At 42.9% G+C, this 26,454-nt stretch overlaps 1 protein-coding gene across 1 annotated transcript in view; it reads left to right on the forward strand.

Moving 5' to 3' along the window:
- The window catches only part of LOC139381711 (KH domain containing, RNA binding, signal transduction associated 2), a 124,269-nt gene that overhangs the window by 89,123 nt on the left and 8,692 nt on the right, over window positions 1-26,454 (forward strand). The window contains exons 5-7 of the mRNA XM_071125438.1: window positions 12,480-12,610; window positions 15,810-15,984; window positions 25,540-25,622. Of these exons, the coding sequence (XP_070981539.1) occupies window positions 12,480-12,610; window positions 15,810-15,984; window positions 25,540-25,622 (389 nt within the window). The remainder of the gene's footprint in view (window positions 1-12,479; window positions 12,611-15,809; window positions 15,985-25,539; window positions 25,623-26,454) is intronic.

A 26,454-nucleotide genomic window follows, 5' to 3' on the forward strand; every position in this document is an offset into this window, starting at 1 on the left:
GTCTAAAAGGGAAACAATTCATGTGAAATCTTCTGAAAATTGTTTTGATGATATTGTATATCAAGTATTTTGGTCATCTTATTATAAGGGCACATTTAACCTCTCTTTCTTTCTGCCAGTGTTTCATTATCTTCTCTGGAAATAGTTCACAACCGAAGCTCAATCACTGTGTTTTGTCTCCAAGTTGTTGCCTCCTGGTTCAGTCACAAGCATTTCACCACTCAGTTTTCATTCAGAGGCTAATTAGCCTGGCCACCCAACGGCCTCCATAATGATCTCATCAGACTAGCCATTACATCTATTCATCTCGGAATGCATTTATTTTGCGATCCAATTTGAGCCCATCAAGTTTTGACTATGGGGAAACTTGGTGCAATCAAGTGATTTCATTTGAAGCAATTCAAGGCATTGCTTCCTTTTCGCAGAGCAAATTATTTAGGAAAAGGCTTGATTGCATTTACTTCATTCACTCGTTGGAAAACAGCCATTTTGATCACGTCTGGATGTCCTCAAGTCACTAGTCAATATGTTTTGGACATTATACACAAAATGCAAAATGAATCACTGATGGGAAGGGAAAGGCATGAATGAGTGAATATTGTTGACATCATTGGGGTGATGTTAGCCTTTCATTTTCAGTGTCCTTAAGTGTAGCCAGTTGCTACATGGCATGACGTCTGTACTGTTCACAATCAAGTGACCAAAACAAGTTATCTTTCTTAACTTTTACTGAAGTATGACAATGATGTACTTTTTACATTACAGGCATTACACCTGGGAGGAAAACACATACATTTGCTTAACTTGCCATTGGCTCAACCATTGGCTCAACTCAAACATTTTGACTATATTAACCCACACAGCTACAAGGATGCGCTTTCATGCTAGGTGTATGACTTCACATTGAAGCTTATAGAACAATCTTAAAATTATCTATTTTGGTTTAGATACAAGCATCATGAAACCTCTAACACAATAAATTCATTTGACTTGGTGAAAATCATTTTTTTGGACCTAATTTACCACTTTTTCCATGTGGTGTCTTCCTTCACAAATTCCATGAAATTATGACCTCTTCCTAAATTTTTGGTCCATTTATTAATTGTGTGTATGGTTTCCTAGGAACAAGGGGGGCTCAACTTACCTCTTTGGCTCAACCTATCCCACTCTCCCCTACAGCTATTTGTAGACTTTAGTTGTTTGTTTTTCTCAAAGCCTCTGTCAACACCCAACTTTCACAAGCCCAATCAGATTGTTGCGCTTTGGTTAAGCTACACACTTCCAATTACGAGAGATGCTAGACGTTCCTTCACACCAAGACGTTTCTTAAGGCCATTTGTTTATATATACTATGAATCAACGGGCGTGCTTGTGAGCGATGCCTTTAAACAGGTTAACAATCACAAGGCCGTAGGGCCAGATGGATTACCAGGACGCGTACTCAGGGCATGCGCCGATCAGCTGGCAAGAGGCTTCACTGACATTTTCAACCTCTCCCTGACCCAGTCTGTAATGCCTATATGTTTCAAGCAGACCACCAAAGTCCCTGTGCCAATGTAACCTGTCTAAATGACTATCCTCCTGTAGCACTCACATCTGTAGCCATGAAATACTTTGAAAGGCCAGTCATGGCTCAGGTCCCTCAGTCAAGCAGTTAAGCCTACTAGAAAGTGTGTGCCCTCAGGCCTGGAGGGAAGCAAAAGTAATTCCGCTACCGCTAAGACTAGTAAAGCCCTCTTTACTGGCTGAACTAGCTGACAAATCAACCTGTTACCAGCCCTTAGTAAACTTTTAGAGAAAGTTGTGTTTGTCCAGGTACAATGCTATTTTACAGTAAACAAACAGACTTCAGCACGCTTAAAGGGAAGGACATTCAACAAGCACAGCACATTTTAACAAATTACTGATGATTGGCTTAGGGAAATGTATGATGAAAAGAGTGTAGGGGCTGTTTTGTTAGACCAGTCCGACTTTTGACATTATCGATCATAGTCTGATGCTGGAAAAACTTTGTTATGGCTTTACACCTGCTGCTATATTGTGGATAAAGAGTTACCTGTCTAACAGAACACAGAGGGTGTGCTTTCATGGAAGCCTTTCCAACATAATTCAGGAAGAATCAGGAATTCCCAAGGGCAGCTGTCTAGGCCCCTTACTTTTCGAATCTTTATTAATGACATGTCACTGGCTTTGAGTAAAGCAAGTGTGTCTATGTATGCGGATGACTCAAGACGACCTTTGGTTGTCTTTCCTTCCAGTTCTCTGCTGCCCATGACTGGAACGAATTGCAAAAATCTCTGAAGCTGGAGACTCACATCTCCCTCACTAGCTTTATGCACCAGCTGTCAGAGCAGTTTACAGATCACTGCACCTGTACTTAGCCTATCTGTAAACAGCTCATCTATCTACCTACCTCATCCCCATACTGGTATTTATTTATTTATTTATTTTGCTCCTTTGCACCCCAGTATCTCTACCTGCACATTCATCTTCTGCTGATCTACCATTCCAGTGTTTAATTGCTATATTGTAATTACTTCGCCACCATAGCCTATTTATTTCCTTAACTTACCTCATTTGCACTCACTGTATATAGACTTTTTGTTTTATTTTGTTCTACTGTATTATTGACTGTATGTTTTGTTTATTCCATGTGTAACTCTGTGTTGTTGTATGTGTCGAATTGCTATGCTTTATCTTGGCCAGGTCACAGTTGCAAATGAGAACTTGTTCTCAACTAGCCTACCTGGTTAAATAAAGGTGAAATAAAAAATAAAACCCTGGATTGTAACCTGTCATGGTCAAAACATGTTGATACAACAGTAGCTAAGATGGGGTAGAAGTCTGTCCATAATAAAGCACTGCTCTGCCTTCTTACCAAACTATCAACAAGGCAGGTCCTACAGGCCCTAGTTTTGTCGCACCTGGACTACTGTTCAGTCGTGTGGTCAGGTGCCACAAAGAGGGACTTACAATTGTCTCAGAACAGGGCAGCACGGTTGGCCCTTACATATACACAGAGAGCTAACATGAATGATTTGCATGTCAATCTCTCATGGTTCAAAGTGGAGGAGAGATTGACTTCATCACTACTTGTTTTTGTATGAAGTGTTGACAATCTGAATGCACCTAGCTGTCTGTTTGAACTACTAGGACACCCATGCATACTCCACAAGACATGCCACCTGAGGTCTCTTCACAGTCCCCAAGTCCAGAACAGACTATGGGAGGCATACAGTACTACATAGAGCCATGACTACATGGAACTCTATTCCACATCAGGTAACTGATGCAAGCAGTAGAATCAGATTTAAATACAGAGAAAAATACACCTTATGGAAAAGCAGGGACTGTGAAGAGTCAGGTACAGACAAACGCTAGTACACTCACTCTACACACACATACATTGTAATATTGTTGTATGGTGGTATCATACATATTGTACTGTAGATATGTAGTGGTGTAATAATGTTATATGGTGTACTGTTTTATCTTATGTTTTATGTATGATGTAAGTGCCTTAATGTGTTTGGACACTTAGAAGAGTAGCTGCTGCCTTGGCCGCAGCTAATGGAGATCCCTAATAAATACAAATACAAAATCAACACCATCATCCCAGGCACCCTGGACCCACTCCAGTTCGCATACCACCCCAACAGATCCACAGATGATTCAATTTCTATTGCAATCTACATTTCCCTTTCCAACTTGGAGAAAAGGAACACATACAGTGCCTTCATAAAGTATTCACACCTAGATCTGTTACGGTGACCGTATTACTGCCACACCGGCAGTCACGAGTCATGAAGGCAGTCAAATTCCACGTGACCGTTTAGTCACAGTAATTAGGCTTCTCCAAGCTCTTATGCTACTGCTGGTCATTAGTAGCCTGCCAAACTTGCTAACTGCCTGGTACTCAGCACTCTATTGTCACACTAATCACTCTGACGTCAATGCAAAGGTCTTCAAAATCTAATCAAACACTTCATGAGAGCCCTTGAGCTCATGTTGCTCAACATTTCTATAGCTTATGCAATTGCGGGAGAGAACATAGTGATGGCCTCTATTAAAAAGAGGAGGATCCCATCAGCTTTCTATAGGCTAGGCCTACGTTATTTATTTCTCAACTTTCCTAATATTAAGCTCATTGCTTATCTTTACAACAAGAGTATAACCTACCTGGCTGGCATGAAAATAAACCACGGGAAACGCATCCTCCATTCGCTATTTAAGTGCATAGATGACATGTATTTTTCCCCTGCCCCTGTTTCGAGACAGGTGCATGATAATGGTCCATTCTAAATCAAAATAAATTTCACACATATATTAGTTAGTATATATAAAGACAAGATTAAATCAAGAATAGTATGATGGGTGACAATATTAGCCTATCACTTGTGAATTAAATATTATCACTTGTGAATGATGCCCAGTTTAAGACAAGAAACAATGCCTTTTTTGTGACTTTTTCTAATAATAATCACACACCTAATGTAGCCTAGCCCATAGGCCTATATGATTTGATAAGGTTAGCATCACAACTAAAGTGGCCAAATAACTTCTTAAAATGAAGCACATTAATCTGCTTTACAAGGGGTGTAGAGCCTAACTGGCATACATAAACAGCGCCTGAGTTTCAAGTTTGGGGAAGATCATTTTCACCATAAAAATGCACCTTTTATAATAAAAGCATTACATGCATAATCACATTTGCGGTCACTTTTGATAATGGTGTTTTCACGCTAATGGAACATTCACGCTTATAGCCTACTACGCTTATAATGGGAAGAAATAGCCTAATAGTTTATCAACATTTTAAGCTAAACGTTCTGGTCTGTTGCGTCAGCCACATTGTGGACAAAAAGTGGTTTTGAGGCTAGTGGTTGTATTAATTTGGGATGTATCACATCCCACAACTGTCTCAGACTATAAGGACATAAGGCAAGGCCCAGATGCAGACACAGGAGGCAGATGGTAGCCTAGTGGTTACAGTGTTGGGTTAGTAATTGCAAGTTTGCTAGATCGGATCCCCGAGCTGACAAGATATAAATTGTTATACCCCTGAACAAGGCAGTTAACCCACTGTTCCTAGGCTGTCGTTGTAAATAACAATTTGCTCTAAACTGACTTGCCTAGTTAAATTTTAAAAATGGTTTGAGCTCTGATATCTATTATAGTCCAAGGGGTAGGCAAAAGGCAGGTCGGGGACAGGCAAGAGTTCATAACCAGGTTAGAGTCCAAAACGGTACAGGGCGGCAGCTCGAGGTCAGGGGCAGGCAGAGTGGTCAGGCAGGCGGGCTCAGAGTCAGGACAGGCAAGGGTCAGAACCAGAAGGACAAAAAAAAAAAAGACTGGGGAAAAACAGGAGCGAGGAAAAAACTTGACTTGGCAAACAAGATGAACTGGCACAGGCAGACAGAAAACACAGGTATAAATACCCAGGAGATAATGGGGAAGATGGGCGACACCTGGAGGGGGATGGAGATAAGTACAGGTGAAACAGATCAGGGTGTGACAGTACCCCCCCCCCCCCCTCTAGGGGCACCACCTGGCGTCCTACCTGGGCGCGTACCTGGTTGACCGGGGTGCCGGCGGTGGAAGTCAGCAATGAGGGCTGAGTCCAGGGTGTCTCTAGCGGGGACCCCAGCACCTCCCCTCCAGCCCATAACCCTCCCAGTCAACCAGGTACTGGTGGTCGAACACTCAGGTCGAACACTCAGGAGGCGTGGTCGAACACTCAGGAGGCATCTCACCGTGTACGCCGGATGACCATCGATGACACAGGGAGGAGGGGTGGGCCTGGAAACAGAAGACAAAGGGCTGTGAGACACGGGCTTAATCCTAGACACATGGAACGAAGGGTGAATATGGAGGGTACGGGGTAACAAAAGATGAACAGCAGTGGAACTAAGGATTCTGGAGATGGGGAAAGGACCAACTTCACCTGAAGGGGCATGTCCCGTGTGGATAGCCATACCCTCTGCCCAATGCAATAGAGATGAGCTGGAGTTCGGCGGCGATCTACTTGTCGAAGATACCTGGAGTTGGTCTTGAGGAGTGCCGCCCGAGCTCTTCTCCAGGTACACCGACAGCGGTGGATGAACATCTGTGCCAAGGGTATGTTGACTTCCTGCTCTTCTTCTGGGAAGAGCGGAGGCTGATACCCTATGGAGCACTCGAAAGGGGAGAGTCCCGTGGCCAAACAGGGGAGACTGTCCGGGTATACTCCACCCAGACCAGTTGTCGGCTCCAGGTAGTGGGGTTGGTCGATACGAGGCATCTTAAGGTTGTTTCCAGGTTGTGGTTTGTTCGCTCCGACTGGCCGTTGGATTGGGGATGGAATCTGGAGGACAGGCTGGCTAACAACCCAATAAGGGTGCAGAACGCCTTCCAAAACCGAGACAAGAACTGATGACCCCGGTCGGAGACCATGTCCACCGGGAGTCCATGGATCCAGAAGACATGCTGCACCATCTTTGGCAGACGGTAGTTTGGGGAGAGCGATGAAATGAGCAGCGTTGGAAAACCGATCCACTACCATCAGAATGACCGTGTTGCTGTCAGACGGAGGGAGCCCAGTGACAAAGTCCAGAGAAATATGGGACCAGGGACGATGAGGGACAGGTAGTGGCTGAAGGAGGCCGGACGGGGCTTTCCACAGAGTCTTATTCTAAGCACAAAATTGCATGCGGGAACGAAGGCCTTCAGAAACGTTGTCGGAGGAAGGCCAGGGTTCGGCGGGAACCCGAATGACAGGTAAGCATGGAAGAATGAGCCCATTCCAAGACCCGGAACCGAACTGAATTAGTTACGAACAACCGGTTAGCCGGGCCCCCTCCAGGGGCAGGCTGGGAATGTTGTGTCTTGCGGACAAGGGTCTCAATACCCCAACCCACAGAAGCCGCATGAGGTAGGGAGGATGGTCTCGGTGTCAGAGGGTATGGCAGCGGAACTGTATAGGCGAGAGAGGGCGTCAGGTTTAACATTCTTGGAACCTAGGTAGTAGGAAATGGTGAAGTTGAATCTGGTGAATAACAGAGCCCACCGGGCCTGCCTGGGGTTAAGGTGCTTGGTTATGCGGAGATATTCCAAATTTTTATGGTCGGTCCAAACCAAAAATGGATGTTCTGCTCCTCCCAGCCAGTGCCTCCACTCCTCTAGTGCCATCTTGACTGCCAGGAGTTCTCAGTTACCTACGTCATTGTTTCTTTCTGCAGAGTTGATACGACGTGACAGGAAGGCACAGGGATGGAACTTTTGGTCCTGGGCAGATCACTGGGACAGGATCAGGATAGCCCCCACTCCAACGTCAGAAGCATCAACCACTAACTGACAGGACAGGTCCGGATGGACAAGTATGGGTGCTGTAGGGAACTGATGCTTCAGGTCCCCAAAGGCTCTGTCAACAGCTGGGGACCATGTGAACGGTACCTTGGGAGAGGTGAGTGCAGAGAGGGGGCCGTCAGGGTGCTGTAGCCTCGAATAAACAAAGGTAACGGAGGTAGAACCCTAGGAAACGTTGTAGCTGCACCCTGGACGTAGGTTGGGGCCAATCCACTACTGCTTTCATCTTTTCAGGATCCATCTGGACATTTCCTTCAGCAATGACATATCCCAGAAAGGAGATCGTAGAACGGTGGAGCTCGCACTTCTCCGCTTTCACAAATAACTGGTTCTCCAGGAGGCGCTGAAGCACTTGTCGAACATGGAGGATGTGTTCATGGGCAGAACAGGAAAAAAACAGGATGTCATCGAGGTAGACAAACACGAAACGATTTAACATGTTTACCAGTGCCTGGAAGACAGCGGTGAGTCCGGTGACAAGGTACTCATAATGTCCACTGGCAGTGTTGAAGGCTGTCTTCCACTCATCTCCTTCACGTATACAAACCAAGTGGTATGCATTCTGAAGGTCCAGCTGCTACTCTCTGTTTATCATATATGCATAGTCACTTTAACTATATATTCATGTACATACTACCTCAATTGGGCCGACCAGCCAGAGCTCCCGCACAGTGGCTAACCGGGCTATCTGCATTGTGTCCCCGCCAACCCCTCTTTTACGCTATTGCTACTCTCTGTTCATCATATATGCATAGTCACTTTAACCATATCTACATGTGCATACTACCTCAATCAGCCTGACTAACCGGTGTCTGTATGTAGCCTCGCTACTTTTATAGCCTCACTACTGTATATAGTCTGTCATTTTACTGTTGTTTTATTTCTTTACCTACCTATTGTTCACCTAATACCTTTTTTGCACTATTGGTTAGAGCCTGTAAGTAAGCATTTCACTGTAAGGTCTACACTTGTTGTATTCAGCGCACGTGACAAATACACTTTGATTTGATTTGATTTGAGAAGCTGGTAGCCCCCTGGAGAGGTTTGAAAGCCAAGGAGAGGAGTGGTAGGGGGTAACGATTCTTGATCGTTATATCATTAAGACCCCAGTAGTCAAAGCACGGACGCAGGGTCTTGTCCTTCTTTTCCCCAAAGAAAAAACCTGGGCCGGCAGGGTATGCAGAAGGATGGATGCCCTCCAGCAGCCAGAGAGTCCTCAATATACTCCTCCATGGCCTTGGTCTCCGGGCCGGATAGAGAATATAGCCGACCACGAGGCGGTGTGTTGTCTGGAAGAAGGTCAATAGCACAATCGTAGGGACAATGCGGGGGAAGAGAAGTAGTCCGTGCCTTGCTGAAGACCTCCAGGAGGTCATGGTACTCTGCAGGAACGGCAGAGAAATCCAAAACTTTACTTAAGCCCTGAGGAGGACGTTTCGGGGAAGGCTGCGCCGCTTTAAGGAAATGAGAATGACAGAACGGACTTCAACCCAGGGTTGAACTTGTGGTCCAGTCAATAACGGGGTTGTGTTTTTGGAGCCAAGAAAATCCCAAAACAGAAACATAGGGGGAATCAATGAGGAGAAGCTGTATTGACTGTGATTTCCTGAAACCCGCAGATTAACGGGAACAGCGCAATGGGTAACTCTTCCAATGGAGCCACCGTCCAGTGCTCTAGCTTCCATGGAACAGAGAGGGGTTGAGTGGGGATACCTAATTCAGAAACTAGGGTAGCATCCATAAAACTCTCATCCGCCCCAGAGTCAATGAGCGCCCGGAGAGACTTAGACTGGTCTCGCCAGAGCAGTATCACAAGAAAAGGAGTGCGGGTGATGGGAATTGGATAATTCCCAGTCTGGCTCACCAGAGTACTTGTACCTACTAAAGATATAGGTATCTTAACAGGGAAGCTGGCTATAGCTGGCCACGCAGTACAGACAACAGTTGGAGCTCAGCCTACGGGAATGTTCCCTAGGCGATAATCCAGCTCTGAACAGTTGCATAGGCTCAGGAGTAACTGACTCACTCGTCGCCAATGATTCTCGAGGGAACTCGGGTGGCTTCGGCTCTTCTTGGAAATGCACACTTCGGGGACTTCCAGATTCCTTTGGAGGTTAGCAAGCAGCGGCGGAGGAACACATGTTCCCGAGACCCGAACTCATGTTCCCGAGACCCGAACTCCTCTCACTCCGGCTTTTTCGTAGATGCGAATCAAATCAAATTACATTTTATTAGTCACGTGCGCCGAATACAACAGGTGAAATGCTTACTTACGAGCCCATAACCAACAGTGCAGTTTCAAAAAAATATGGATAAGAATAAGAGATAAAAGTAACAAGTAATTAAAGAGCAGCAGTAAAAACAATAACAATATATACAGGGGGGTGCCGGAACAGAGTCAATGTCCGGGGGCACCGGTTAGTTGAGGTAGTATGTACATGTAGGTAGAGTTATTAAAGTGACTATGCAGAGATGACAACAGAGAGTGGCAGTGGAGTGGAGAGGGGAGGGGGGGGGGGGGCAATGCAAATAGTCTGGGTAGCCATTTGACTAGATGTTTAGGATTCTTATGGCTTGGGGTAGAAGCTGTTTAGAAGCCTCTTGGACCTAGACTTGGCACTCCGGTACCACTTGCCATGCAGAAGCAGAGAGAACAGTCTATGACTAGGGTGGCTGGAGTCTTTGACATTTTTTAGGGCCTTCCTCTGACACAGCCTGGTATAGAGGTCCTGGATGGCAGGAAGCTTGGCCCCAGTGATGTACTGGACCGTTCGCACTACCCTTTGTAGTGCCTTGCGGTCGGAGGCCGAGCAGTTGCCATACCAGGCAGTGATGCAACCAGTCAGGTTGCTCTCGATGGTGCAGCTGTAGAACGTGTTGAGGATCTGAGGACCCATGCAAAATCTTTTCAGTCTCCTGAGGGGGAATAGGTTTTGTCGTACCCGCTTCACGACTGTCTTGGTGTGCTTGGACCATGTTAGTTTGTTGGTGATGAGAACACCAAGGAACTTGAAGCTCTCAACCTGCTCCACTGCAGCCCCGTCGATGAGAATGGGGGCGTGCTCGGTCCTCTTTTTCCTGTAATCCACAATCATCTCTTGATCACATTGAGGGAGAGGTTGTTGTCCTGGCACCACATGGCCTAATCGTAACAGCGATGAGGGAATTAAGGTCCAATAGTCCAATGGCAACTCCAAGCTGCGAGCTCGTCTTTTATTTCCTCCGAGAGTCCGTGAAGGAAGGCATCGAACAGAGCTTCCAGATTCCAGGCACTCTCAGCGGCCAATGTGCGACAATCTACCACGTAGTCTGCCACACTACGGGAGTTCTGATGTACCTTCAGTAGTTTTCGGGCCGCCTCTCTCCCAGGCACCGGAAAATCAAGTACCTTCCTCACCTCCGCCATGAAATCGTCCAGGTTATGGCAAACGGCGGATTGTTGCTCCCAAACAGCCGTCGCCCAGGAGAGCACTATTACGGACATTAGCGTAATTGGATACGTTGTCTTCGATCGATCCGAAAGGAACGAAGATGGCTGTAGTTCAAAAATGAGGGAGCACTGGGAAAGAAACGCCCTGCAGGTTCCAGGATCGCCTGCATATTCTCCGGAGGAGGTAAGCTGCATTCTCGGGGAGCCAGGGTAGGCTGAACAAACCCACCAGTAGTAGGGAAGTTACTGAGTGGCTTGGAGGTCTCAGTTGTGCCGTGCTCCCTGTGAGCTAATTCATGTAATTGCTCCATTAACGCCTTGAACCCCTCCATCAGGTTCTGAAGTAGGTCCTCCTGTCTCTTAATGGTAGCTCATTGCAGGGAGATAGCGTGACGGAGCTGGTTCAAATCTGCTGGGTCAGTCATGGCCAGTTCGTACTATAACGACACAAGACGAGACCCAGATGCAGACACAGGAGGCAGATGGTTTGAGCTCTGATATTTATTATAGTCCAAGGGGTAGGAAAAAGTCAAAAACGGTACAGGGCGGTTAAACTAAGTAGAGGCTGAGTGCTGTCCACAATGCCATCTCTCATATTTGTTTTAGCCTAGCTGGCTTTGCAAACAGGACGAGGATAAGTGGTTGGAGGAAAGAGACCTGTTTATCTGTCTAAGCCTGTTGACAAGATAATAACATATGTTTCATCCACTCTGTTATCTAGCCTGTGATTCAGATCCTATTCATGTTCAATGACTGACTGAGAGAAATATTGATGAATCAAGAGGCAGCAATGGAATGTTTTTTATTTTATATTTAACTTGGCAAGTCGGTTAAGAACAAATTCTTATTTACAATGATGGCATAGGAACAGTGGGTTAACTGCCTTGTTCAGGAGCAGAACGACAGATTTTTACCTTGTCACTCTGTTTGCCTCTGTGTTTGTGTGTGTTTTGGAATGCTGTCTGGCATTATCTTTTGAGAAACTATTAATTCTGAGATTTTAATTTATGTCCTTGAATTTCCCATCGTCTATTTCAATGTTCTAAAATGTTCTAACAACTCTCAGTAGACTGAGACTTGTTCTCCTAAATAAAACAGAGTGATGGCCTCTATTAAAAAGAGGAGGATCCCATCAACTTTCCTAATATTAAGCACATTGCTTATCTTTACAACAAGAGTATAACCTACCTGGCTGGCATGAAAATTAACCACGGGAAACGCAACCTCCATTCGCTATTTAAGTACATAGATGACATGTATTTTTCCCCCTGTCCCTGTTTCGTGACAGGTGTATGATAATGGTCCATTCTAAATCAAAACAAATTTCACACAGATATTATTTAGTATATGTAAAGACAAGATTAAATCAAGAATAGTGTGATGGTTGACCATATTAGCCTATCACTTGTGAATTATACAGTATATTATCACTTGTGAATGATGCCCAGTTTAAGGCAAGAAACAATGCCTTTTTTTTGGTGACTTTTGTTCTAACTCTCAGTAGACTGAGACTTGATCCCCTAAACTAATCTGTCCAGAACATTCTCTCAATGAACATTCAGTGTTAAACTAAATCATGCATTTCCTGTGAATATCCTCAGAATTTTTATTTAGGAGAACTTTGTTGCAGTTTGCACTTTGTTGCATTCAGATGACAAATCTTATTTTTTATTTATTTTGAGGCCTGTTGTATTCTTTCCCACAGGACTACAATGATGAGATCAGACAGGAGCAGCTGAGGGAGCTCTCCTACTTAAACGGAGGATCAGAGGACACCAACAGAGGGAGGACAGTAAGGGGGCGGGGCTTACGGCTGGCTTCCACGACAACCACGCGGTATGTATTTGCAAAGACCAGCCATGTTGATTATGATCTGCTGGCTTGTTGGTTTCCATCCCAAATCATTACTGGTCATTGATTGTGTGTGTGTGTGTGTGTGTATGTGTGTGTGTGTGTGTGTGTGTGTGCGTGTGTGTGTGTGTGTGTGCGTGTGTGTATTTGCGTGGTTTTGTTTTGCATCTGTGTGAACTTTAACTCAACGATCACAATCAAAATGTGATCTTGGCTTTATTGCATCTAATAGTCACACCGCGTTTGATGAATGATTCATATTTAGTTTTAAGCACATATTGTTAATTATTCATTATGTAACATATTCATCATTTATATATTTAATATCTCAGACAACATGACATACCTCAATAATTCATATTTCATACAATCTTCACCGGCCATGGCCATGTCTTCAGTGTGACAGTCCCTGAAGGATTTTGAGTGTACGGTGGTGACAGCTTGCAATATACTACCTCAGGTGGTAATGGAAATAAACACACCCGTGTTCTCACGTGATTCTGATTCTGCTCATTTAGAATCACCACCACATTCCTCCCCTGATTTGCTCCTTATGCTGCGCTGATAAGCTATTACTGTAAATCTCCATGAGAAATATGCACCGGTAATGTGGCCGTAATGCTCCTTGGAGTCTTTGTATTTTCGGATCATAATTGACTGCTAGCTTTAGTGAAGGATCAGCAGTGCCAGAAGACTGTGTATCTCGGCCTCCTCCATCTTGCTAGTGTTAAAACGTCTGGATGTTCTCCAAATATAGACAGCTTTATGATCTTAAATCCACCCTGCACTCCCTGTGGTGCTCCTCTGGCTCTTCTAGGCAGTAAAATCTCAGGACCGAATAGAGCATCCCAGCATCTGCCTCCCAACACCCTAATTTCAGCGCAGACACACCAGCGTCCGGGCCCATTTGCCTTTTGATCTGTGACTATCGGTGCGAGTTGTGTGCACAGTCAAATTACTGTCAATGCACCCTGAAAAGTATAGCCTCCCTCACTGGGATAAGCACAGGGAGTCAGTGGGACCCGGATCATTTTTCTGCCAGCCCAGCAAACCAAAATTGCTTCTGTGTTCTGTGAAAGTTCCCAGAACATTCGTTAGGTTGCGGAAAATATTTTTCATGACACAAAAACTGTCCAGTTGTGCCGATGATTATACAATGTTTGTATAAACATCCGCCTGATGTTGCAAGAATATTCCCAGAACACATTTAGTCTGTTCTTTAAAGGTTATCAGAATGTTTCATTCAGTTAGGGGAACAGTCTGGCGGGACATTGTGGGGACATTCCCAAAACACAAAAACCATCCAGTTGTGCAGATATAATGTTTATTTTAGTTTATTTTAGTGTGCCAAAAACATTCACCTGATAAGTTCTTTCCAATTTTGTTCAACATTTACTTAGGTTTTGGGAACATTGTGGGGATATGTCAAGAGATAGGTTCCCAAAACAATAAAACTATCCTGCTGACATTTTTTTTTTTTACCTTTATTGAACTAGGCAAGTCAATTTAGAACAACTTTTTATTCTCAATGACAGCCTAGGAACAGTGGGTTAACTGCCAGTTCAGGGTCAGAATGACAGATTTGTACCTTGTCAGCTCGGGGGATTGAACTTGCAACCTTCCGGTTACTGGTCCAGCGCTCTAACCATTAGGCTACCCTGCCACCCCCATACAATCAGATAATGTATCTGACTGTATGTGCAAAAAAACATTCCTTTGATGTTGCAAGAATATTGACAAAACAGCCATCATGAGTTCTTTAAAGGTTCCCAGAACATTTAATTAGGTTGTGGGAACAGTGTGGGTACATCACAAGAGATAGGTTCCCAAAGCACAAAATCTGTCTAGTTGTTATGACATTCTGACAATGTTTGTATCAGGGTGCACAAAACATTCCTTCAATGTTCTCAGAATGTTATTCTTATTTGCCCAGAATGTTACAATTTCGTTTTGAACAATTTCTGTTCTTTCTTGTGTTAGTGTTACCTTACTGTTGAGGAGCAAAAAATATATGGCAAATCACATGAAAATGTCTTGTTCATTTATTCCTGTAATGTTTCCTCTTAACCACTTCTATTGCTCCCACATTTTTTTGCGGCAGTATGTTCTCAGAACATTACCGGAACATTGTGTACACATTGTGTACATTCCCTGGCAACCTAATGACAACCTAATGAGAACCTTATGGGGAATATTCTGTGGTAGTTTTTACAGACGTTGTGAACAACATTTTAGTGAATGTTGGGTGAATGTTGAAAGGATAATTAAATTCTATTTTGGGGGGGAGTAGTTAAAAACATTATTTGAATGTTTGTGGCACGTTATCATCGTAATGTTACCAAACCCTAACTATGACGTAATGGTAATGTTAGCTAATGTACTGGGAATGTTTGCCGGAACGGCTGCTTAAGGATTCTCTACAAATGTAGGTAGAGCTGATTCTCCAGGTCATTGGAATAACAGTGCAGCTTCTGAATGAATAGCTTGTCTGGGAGAAAAACGATATGATAACTGTTCTGCTTCAAACATCATTATGACTAAATCTGTCTGAGCAGAAAAGGTTATGCTTATCTTCCACTTGACAACACTCAAGCTTCTGACTGAGGCAGTCTGTATAATACTGTATCTGCATACATTAGAAACAAGTGTTGAGGTCAGCACTTGCTTCCTTGGTATTCTGATTGATGAATTTCCATTCCATTGTTGCACATAGTTGTTTGAAATCAAGTGAGGACCATTTCATTTCCACACATTTTTGAGATGCCATCAATACCCATAGTGGTGGTTTCTGGTATACAAATGTAGGATCTTAATTTGAGCCAGTTTGCTACAGCGGGGAAATAATCCTAAAACAACAGGAAATGTGAATTATTATGTGGATTATAATTAATGGAAATTTGTGTAAGGATTGATACATCTTTTGTAAGGGAAAAGGGAAGTTACAAACTTCATAAGCCATTTTAAACCTTAAATACACTATAAGTTTTACGTTTCCTGCATTGCAATAGGGTGATCATATTAAGATCCTACATCAGTATTTTGCTCAACATATTCGGAGTACGCTACACATGGGCTTTTTGAATATACTTAATTCACAAGGGACAATGTCAATGTTCAAGATCACCAGACTACGTAATATCATGTTGTGATCTAATCTCTCGTTGATGTTTTGTTTTTTAAACAGGGGACGGGGAGGCAGAGGTGCAGTTGCACCCAGAGGGACAGCGGGTACACGGAGTGCAATGCCACAAGCCACATTAGCGAGAGGAGTACCCACTCCCAGGGCAAGGGGAACACCAGGGAACCCCGGATACAGACCCCCACTGTTGCCCGTAACACACGAATCATACGACGACTACGTAAGTCTGACCCACTTTTCCCCACTAAATTTTGATGTTGAATATAGTGCATTCGGAAAGTGTTCAGACCCCTTGACTTTTTTCGCATTCTATTACGATGCAGCCTTATTCTAAAATGTATTAAATAGTTTTTTTCCCCTTATCAGTCTACATAAAATAATTCATAATGACAAAGCAAAATCTGGTTTTGATTTTTTTGTTGTAAAAACAAAATAAGAGTATCACATTTTCATAAGTATTCTGATGCTTTACTCAGAACTTTGTTGAAGGACCTTTGGCAGTGATTACAGCATTGAGTCTTCTTGGGTATGACGCTACAAGCTTCACACCTGTATTTGGGGAGTTTCTCCCATCCTTCTCTGCAGATCCTCTCAGGCTCTGTCAGGTTGGATGAGGAGCGTCGCTGCATAGCTATTTTCAGATCTCTCCAGAGACGTTCAATCGGATTCAAGTCCGGGCTCTGGCTGGGACACTCGAGGACAATCAGAGACTTGTCCCAAAGCCATCCCTGTGTTGTCTTGGCTGTGTACTTAGGGTTGTTGTCCTGTTGGAAGGTGAACCTTCGCCCCAGTCTGATGTCCTGAGCGCTCTGGAGCAGGTTTTCTTCAAGGATCTCTGTACTTTGCTCCGTTCATCTTTGCCTCGATCCTGATTAGTCTCCATCCCCACAGCATGATGCTGCCACCACCATGCTTCACTGTAGGGATGATGCTAGGTTTCCTCCAGATGTGACGCTTGGCACTCAGGCCAAAGAGTTCAGTCTTGGTTTCATCAGACCAGAGAATCTTGTTTCTCATGGTCTGAGTCCTTTAGGTGCCTTTTGGCAAACTCCAAGCGCCTTTTGTCTTATGCGCCTTTTACTGAGGAGTGGCTTCCGTCTGGTCACTCTACCATAAAGGCCTGATTGGTGGAGTGCTGCAAAGACGGTTGTCCTTCTGGAAGGTTCTCCCATCTCCACAGAGAACCTCTGGAGCTCTGTCAGAGTGACCATCGAGTTCTTGGTCACCTCCTTGATTGCTTGGCCGGGCGTTTGGCCGGGCGGCCTCCTCTAGGAAGAGTCTTGGTGGTTCCAAACTTCTTCCATTTAAGAATGATGGAGGCCACTGTGTTGTTGGGGACCTTCAATGCTCCAGAAATGTTTTGGTATCCTTCCCCAGATCTGTGCCTCGACACAATTCTGTCCCGTAGCTCTACGGAAAATTATTTTGACCTTGTGCCTTGGTTTTTGCTCTGACATGCACTGTCAACTGTGGGACCTTATTCCTCCCGAGTGGCGCAGTGGTCTAAGGCACTGCATCGCAGTGTTAGCTGTGCCATTAGAGATTCTTGGTTCGAGTCCAGGCTCTGTCGCAGCTGGCCTCGACCGGGAGACCCATGGGGTGGCGCACAATTGGCCCAGTGTCGTCTGGGTTAGGGGAGGGTTTGGCCGGCAGGGATGTCCTTGTCTCATCGCACACTAACAACTCCTGTGGCGGGCCAGGCGCAGTGCACACTGACACGGTCACTAGGTGTACTGTCACATTGGTGCGGCTGGCTTCTGAGTTAAGTGGGCATTGTGTCAAGAAGCAGTGCGGCTTGGTTGGGTTTTGTTTTGGGGAAAGGACGCACAAGTTTTAGAAATCAAGTTTTAGAAACATCTCAAGGATGATCAATGGAAACAGGATGCGCCTGAATTCAATTTCAAGTCTCATTGCAAAGGGTCTGAATACGTATGTCAATAAGGTATTTCAGTTAAAAAATTATACATTTGCACAAAATTTCAAAATACTATTTTTGCTTGGTCATTATGGTACATTGTGTGTAGATTGATGAGGAAACATTTTTATTTACTCAATTTTAGAATAAGGCCATAACGTAACAAAATGTGTAACAAGTCAACGGGTCTGAATACTTTCCGAATGCACTGTAAGTGATTGATGACAGGGGACCACCTTCCATCTTAAACTGAAAGTCAGGTCATACTGTGTATGTACTTTATGGAATGTTGTGTTGAACAAAGGTGCACATCTGGAAGAGATGATCCATTGCCAAAGTGTCATGTTATATAGGCCAAAGGTTCCTCTGCACAGCAACAGCAAACAAATAGAAAAAACAACTTTAAAAGAACGTATATAATGAGGTAGTTAATGTTAATGCCAGAGAATATCTGACAAGCAGAAAGATATTAAAAGTTTCACCTCAGTTGACTTTATGAAATCTGCTGAGGTAAGTATCAAAATACTCATCAGTTGCTGCTCTATGATTAATGAAACATGAAAGGGTAGACTGTAAAAACACAGTCCATTCTATCCCAGCCTTGCTGTGTGCAAGTTGTTTTCAGTCCATATAACTGAAATCATATAAACAAAATTAAACAGCTCTTTTTTATTGCCACTAGACTAAAGGAAAATATTTAATTTAGAAGACATGATGATAAGAGTACATAGACCTACAGATAAAGAACAATTTACAATTTTAGATTTTTTTTTAAATCCCTCAGATTTCGGGGACGTTCAAAGTCATGTTAAAAGAGTTGAACAAGGTGAACATTCAATTGTAACCTAATGAAAAAAGCTATATTTTCACTAGTCAATTTCCACCGAGCTTTCCCGCTATGCGAAGTCTCTGTGTGTGCTGGCAATTGGAAGATTGGCCTGTCTGCATGGGGAAATGCACAAGCACAGTCTCATTACCAAAGCCGAATTGAGTTCTGAGCGAGAGCCTGTGTATTTCTTGAGAGGCAAAAAGCTGGACATTTTTCTCCACAGTAATTGGGGGTTTGGAGTGAAGGTGGGAGCACAGACAGATACCAGGGGATTAAAGAATGAAGGAGTTTGTCCAGAACATTTCTTCCCCTCTTATTTTCCCCCCACGAATCTCACCTTGCTCTATCCTCTACTCCAGGACTCATTTTTCTCTCAGAGTGTTTTTCCCAGAGCGTATGCAGACCTCTCTCTCTATAAGGTCAAGGTATTTTTCCCACTGAAGTATACAGGATGCTGTGATGCCTTAGCGACTGTTCTCTGTCCTCAACCAGTACCTCCTCCTTGATGGGGGTGCAGAATATGGTCGTGGTCAAGATAAATCAACAAAAGTATTTTAATCCCTGACATAACTTTATCCCTAACTTTAATTTTGTCATATCCATGTTCAAACTCATATAAAGCCACACAGAATTTAAATAGTCTTGAGGCAACAAAAGAGACAGGCGAGTATATTAGTAGACTAAAGCTTCAAAAAGTTTTTTTTTTTCCTGTCGCTACTTTCCTCTATTTGTCGTTGTGAAGACATACTGTATATGCTGAATACTGAATATGCACTGAGTGTACAAAACAATATGAACGTTCCTAATATTGAGTTGCATCCCTTTTTGCCCTCAGAACAGCCTCAATTAGTCGGGACATGGACTCTACAAGGTGTCGAAAGCGTTCCACAGGGATGCTGGCCCATGTTTACTCCAAAGATTCCCACAGTTTCAGCTGGATGTCCTTTGGGTGTTGGACCATTCTTGATACACACAGGAAACCGTTGAGTGTGAAAAACCCAGCAGCATTGCAGTTCTTGACATACTCAAACCAGTGTGCCTGGCACCTACTACCATACCCCATTCAAAGGCACTTCAGTATTTTGTCTTGCTCTTTTTTAACCTGTCCTCCCCTTCATCTACACTGATTGAAGTGGATTTAACAGGTGTCATCAATAAGGGATCATAGCATTCACCTGGATTCAGCTGGTCAGTCTATGTCATGAAGTACACACTTCTCGTGGTTATAATAGGAATTTCTCCAGAGGAAGCTATGGCCTCTGTCAGGTTGTCAGTCTCCCTCATAAAACTGATATAATGACCATAATCACACCTGTTACACATAGTATTGATTCACAGCTGCAATCCATAGAGAGAGAGAGAGAGAGAGAGAGAGAGAGAGAGAGAGAGAGAGAGAGAGAGAGAGAGAGAGAGAGAGAGAGAGAGAGAGAGAGAGAGAGAGAGAGAGAGAGAGAGAGAGAGAGAGAGAGAGAGAGAGAGAGAGAGAGAGAGAGAGAGAGAGAGAGAGAGAGAGAGAGAAGAGGTTGAATTTCAAGGTTCCATTCCTGCTCTATATTTTGAAACATTATATACAGTGTAAAAGGAAGTGAAAGCACCTCGTTGTTGTGCTTGGTATTTTTGTATTTGAGTGCTTTTCCAGATCTCGAAATGTCATTGATCTGCCTATGAATTGTTGTTTTTGTATCCCGTAGATTTACCTAGCTTATGCCGTAACATACTATGAATAAACATCATGTTGCATGGCTTTACCTCTTCTTTTGTTTAAACAAATCAACGTATTGAAATCCAGGTAATCATAGCTCTTCCGTGGTTTAGCACAGCTAAAGCCTGTTTATTTTCCTGCTTTCACTGTCACCCACTCCCACTTTAAGCCAAACAACAATTCACAAAAAAAACAACCTAAATGTATCCTGCTATTTTGTGAATTCACTCACTTCAGAGGAAATGTAGTGGTTTGCTGTTTCATCAAGCTAATTTACTGGCTTGCCAACTATGGCAGAACTGGCAGTGGCAGAACTGAATTATTTCTAAACTGTATCACAAAAGTTTTCGGTAGGTGTTGTGATTGGGATTCCATGATTTGGGCTTGACAATCGATGTCTAGACCAGACTGAACAGAAGACTTGTTACAATTATGCATATCAAGCAACAATTGTCTTTTAAATAGAATGAATCATAGAATTACTAAACATATATCATATACAATGACTCCACCAAACATAAGAGGAAATAATAAATAATACTAACCGTGTACAAAGGAAGGGAAAAGAGGGGACTACAAGAACTTACACACAACCTACACAGACCCACATCAGTTCCAGACACCACAAGATCTAGAGCAGACCTCTTGACCAGACCTGGGTTCAAATGCATGCCTTAATATACAAGGACCAAACACACCTGGGTTCAAATACATGCCTTAATACACAAGGACCAAACACACCTGGGTTCAAATACATGCCTTAATATACAAGGACCAAACACACCTGGGTTCAAATACATGCCTTAATACACAAGGACCAAACACACCTGGGTTCAAATACATGCCTTAATATACAAGGACCAAACACACCTGGGTTCAAATACATGCCTTAATACACAAGGACCAAACACACCTGGGTTCAAATACATGCCTTAATATACAAGGACCAAACACACCTGGGTTCAAATACATGCCTTAATACACAAGGACCAAACACACCTGGGTTCAAATACATGGAGCATTTACATTTTTGTATTTGAAAATACATGACAATACTTTCCAAATGTATTTCCAAATACATTCCATACATTCCACATTCCTTACTTGGAAATGTGTGTGAAAGTAATTGAAATATTTAAAACAGTATTTGAACCCAGGTCTGATCCAGACCTAAACTAAGCTCAACACTCTTGTCCGAGATCATTGGCCAAGATCCAAACCAGATTCTTGTGGGCTTGATAAGTCTTAAGGCCAATACACATGAAAAAGGAAAATTAAAGAATGTGTATTGTATTTCTTAGTGTTATAAACCTGAACACACCAACTCTACAGAGGCTACGCAGAGAAGGCCATAATGTGATTAAATGCAGGGCTTGGTGAGGCTTTGAAATATATATATTTATCCCCGAACAGAATAGATATAATAACCCAACGTCACACTTTTCTCTATGTGATCTCCAAAGATATGTGAAATTCTAATAGTTGAATAAATGTGTGTATTTCTCAAATGTGGTGTCAGATAAAATATTGATGTAGCTCTTTTACGCACCCTATTTTTTATGCTCACTATTCTACATATGGGAAAAGCTTGCATTCTAGGAACACCATGCATGATAAAATGGAAGAAAATGGCTTTTCTTGGGCTACCTTTAAGGATGGCATGCACGTCTGGAGTAATTGCTTTTTAACAATAGGCTTGGTTACACTGCTGAGTTTCCATTTGTGAACTAATTATGGAAATGGAATTCTCCATGCACAACTCCCCTGTTTAATAAAACACATGTAAGACACACACCTCAAATAGATTGTTTAATCATTTCATACTCTGACTCAGAAGTAGGCGGAATACCCAAACGCCTTGGTATCAGTTGCAATACAAGGGATTCCCGACAGCCTTAGAAGAGGAGGAAAGATACAAAATACATTTGGCAAATACAACATATTCTTATTTCTCTATGAGACCAGTTAGGACCATAACCCTATTTGGTCAGGAGAACAGTGCCCTCCAAGGTCTTCACTATTTGGATTTGTATGTTTATTATGTTACTTTATATTACTCATTTGATTCAAATAGAAGGAAAACTCCCAGACTGAATAACAGCTTGAGAAGTTCTCCCTTTTTGTGGACTCTTTTTATGTCTCTCACATGCTGCAATAAATGTGAAATGCATAAAGCAGAGTGTGTCGCTTGAATATGCAGAGGAGTAAAATCAAGTCCGTTCAGCCACAAAAACTGGGTTGAAGCAGAAAGACAAAGGAACCCACCACTCATTTACTCTCCTTTCTCATTTTGGGGCTCTGCATTCAGAGGCAGATCAGTCACTGTCACGGGACATACAGGTTGTCAATTGATAATGAAGCATAGAGCTGACGGCCTTTAGCTTCTTGCGCTCCTCGCTGTCCTAATTACAGTGAGCCAGGACTCTCCAGCCCGTGTGTTAACACTTGATTTATTTCCTCCTTGCTTGTTCAATAGCACCAGCGTTAATTGGTTTTTCAAATGAGCGTTGAAATATAAGGATCATGCTTCATTAACTAGAGGGCCTGGCCGACCCCAGCACCCGCTATGCATTGCGTCTTGCAAAAGCATGTAAAGTTCAGCGAGGTGAAAATCCACAGCTCTGTAAACAAGCATGATATTGATATAGTGATACTGTAGCAAGACAGTAGCCAATCAAAAGCTGCTAGACCGTATCTCACCTTTGACATCCAACGTAGTTCGGAACAGTTCACAGGTCAGGTCACATTTAAATTTTTAATGTTTAATGTTTTTTTTCCATTGAAAAACGTCAACAACAGTCGTTCAGACTAGCTGTCATGGTAGTGGAAATTGGAAAGCAGTACATTTATTATACGTAATGAGTTAAAGTAATCTGTCACCAAATCATTTTTTTTATTTTTAGGACATGTCTGGAGAATGTAGGGATAATTACATTCCATTCTGTTACAACGCAAGTACATGATAACCTTGAAATTGAAGCAATATGTAATTGCAGAATTGTCCTATATTGACATGATCCTGGCCGTCTCTCCCCTGACTGTTTTACATGTCAGCGGCAGACAGTGCCGAGGCGATGTGGAGCGTTCTGTCAGCCGGGAATGCTAACAAAACGGTCAGTTAATGAGATAGGTAGGCCTCTGACCCTGTCATTATGGAAAATACTCATAGAGAGAGGAAGTGAAATTAGATCCCCTGAACAACTTAATCCCTGACATAATCCCTAACTTCAATTTAGTCAAATCCATGTTCATACTTGTATAAAGCCACACAAGAGCCCACAGCAGAATTTAAAAAGTCTTGAGCCAACAAAAGAGACAGGCGGATATCTCAATAGACTAAAGCTTCATTTGACAACTTTTCCCATTCCTTTTTTTATTGAACATACTTTATGTAGAGACGCTACTGTAGCATGCGTTATTAAAATAGAGACTGTTATTTCATATATATTCCAAGTAGCTGTGAGGGAAGGGAATTATTAAAGTCACATGAAGACTGTCTGTCATAAGGCAGCTGATGAGTATTCTCGCATGAAAGTCTTGGCAGAAGTCGTTTTCATAGCAATAGAGCTATCCATGTAGTTGGATAATATTCATATCTTTGGAGAAGATTATTGCAGGGTTATTATTGTAGCACCAAACCCTTGTATTTTCTGGTAGGATTTTAAAACAGTCAGATGGCATCAGTGGGGCTCCCGATTGGGGCAGTGGTCTCAGGCACTACATCTCAGCGCAAGAGGTGAACTGAATCACATCCGGCCATGATTGGGAGTCCCATAGGGCGGCGCACAATTGTCCCAGTGTCACCGGGGTAGGCTGTCATTGTAAATAAGAATTTGTTCTTGTTCTTAACTGTCTTGCCTTGTTAAACAAAAAGATCCTCCAACTTTGATGGATATTGAAGCTATTAATCAAAAGAAAGAGAAAACAATTTGACTGTAATTTGCAATGGCAGACATTTTTTTGTGTGAGTACAAGGATGAGAAGACCCCAGGAGATTACAGGATGATGATGATTGACAGAAAGTAGGCACTTTGAAAACCAACCAAAACGCTTAAAATAAGCAAGATCCAACGATTAGAAAGTGTCTTCACCTTCAGAAATGTGACAGAGGAGATAGCAGGGCCAGAAATAAACATGGCAGTGACAGCAGAGAGGATTAAACAGCAGTAGCACACTTTGAAAAGAGTAGCTCAGCCTGGAGCCTGGGTCTACTGCAACAGCCTTGTCATAATATGAACACGGACTGTCTGCAGCCTCTGTGCAGCCAGGCTCATTAAAGGAAGATATACTGTATGCCTATTTTCCTGTTCTCTCCAGTGTCTGGGAAGACATTACAGTAGACATGATCATATAAGTATTAGAACTAAAAATAAGAAGACCGTCGCTGAAACAATTGCTCTCTGGGAATTGTGGGTGTTTTTGACAGTGAAGTCTGGGGAAAGTGTTTCGCAATCATGACACGAGGATAGCAAGTGTTGTTTCTACAACTATTTAGTTAAAGTATGGACTTGAACTAAATAGTAATGAAGCGAATAGCAGTACATTTCTCCTTGTATATGCTTTCCCCATTCCTTGGATACAAAATAGTGTACAGTCTACAATAATTAGATCATGTACAACCGGATTGATATTCTTTGTTGTCAGACTATCACGTCCTGACCATAGAAAGCCTTTATTTTCTATGGTGGAGTAGGTCAGGGCGTTTCTATGTGTAGTCTAGTTTTTGTATTTCTATGTTGGCCTGGTATGGTTCCCAATCAGAGACAGCTGTCTATCGTTGTCTCTGATTGGGGATCATATTTAGGTAGCCTTTCCCACCTGTTGTTTGTGGGATCTTGTTTTTGTATTGTTGCTTTTGAGCCCTACAAGCCCTTTTGACGAGCGTTACACAGACCTTATAGTATCATGTTTATACACATTATATATGTATTTTACTACATTATTATTGTGTACGTCATTGATGAGCGGCAGGTTTATATTGAAGTTACTTTTTTCTCTGTGTTGATCATTACAATAGTCACTGATCAAGAGTAAAGGCCGTATTAGTGTTGGCTAAAGGTCAGAGGTGAACAGAGTGTCTGATACACCCTGCTAGCAAGACAGCTTCCCTGCAAACCCTAATCAATAGTCCGTGTTAGACATGATTTAGTGTTGTCACCCCTCCCATTCAGGGACTATATGTGTAACAGAGATCTTTCGCCCATGGAATTAAGCATTGATTTTTTTAAATGTCCCAACCCTAAACAATTAAGACTCCTGCTAGGTTTGAAACAGAGCTGCTTTTACATTGGCAGAGGTTTCTTATTCTAGCTTTTTCTTTGACCTGCAGGGCTATGATGATGGATATGACGGTGAATATGATGACCAGAGTTATGATGCCTATGAGGAGAACTACAGCAATCAGTCAAAGAGGTGAGTTAGCTAACAGAAGGCCAGCTTTGCATACTTCAGCGTTCCTCTTTTTGCAAGGTAAACGTAATTTTGATGAAGTATGAAAATTGTTTGCATACATATGTACATAATTGGCAGACCATTCTCGTTTGTTTAGAACATTGCCAATTTCTCAGTCTTTGTCTTCCTCCCCAATATAGATTTTTGTTCTTAACTGCAGTATTTGCAATAGTACTGTGAAACAACCTCTCCTGAGGGCACTTTGTCTTATTCAAAAGGTTTTTAGTGAAGTTTGGCCGTTTCAGATAAGCCCGTTAGCACTTTTTAACTTATTGCATAGTAATAGCTGTGTTTCCTTTATATTTTTTGTATATACAATATTCTGTACTTCACACATCACATTCCATCTGTAAATATTGGACTAACATAATCAGTATTAAGGCCCCATATTCCCCCCTTCGAAATAACCGTACCATTTGTATTAGACAGTCAATCAGGACGGAAGGTAATCTAAAACAATTTTGGAATGCTGAATCATGAATCGGCATTGCAGCATTGTTTACGGTGAAAGTGCCATCAGAGAGTGGCGTAGTTGGTTGTGGTGTTACAATGATGAATCATCCTCTGAGTGCTCCCGAGTGGCGCAGCGGTCTAAGGCACTGCATCACAGTGCTAGAGGCGTCACTACAGACCCTAGTTCGATCCCGGGCTGTATCACAACCAACCGTGATCAGGAGTCTCATAGGGCGGCGCATAATGGCCCAGCGTTGACCGGGGTAGGACGTCATTGTAAATACGAATTTGTTCTTAACTGACTTTCCTAGTTAAATGAAGGTTCAAAATAAAAGACCAA

The sequence above is a fragment of the Oncorhynchus clarkii genome, chromosome 23, assembly GCF_045791955.1.
Source record: "Oncorhynchus clarkii lewisi isolate Uvic-CL-2024 chromosome 23, UVic_Ocla_1.0, whole genome shotgun sequence".
In the NCBI taxonomy this organism is placed as follows: domain Eukaryota; kingdom Metazoa; phylum Chordata; class Actinopteri; order Salmoniformes; family Salmonidae; genus Oncorhynchus; species Oncorhynchus clarkii.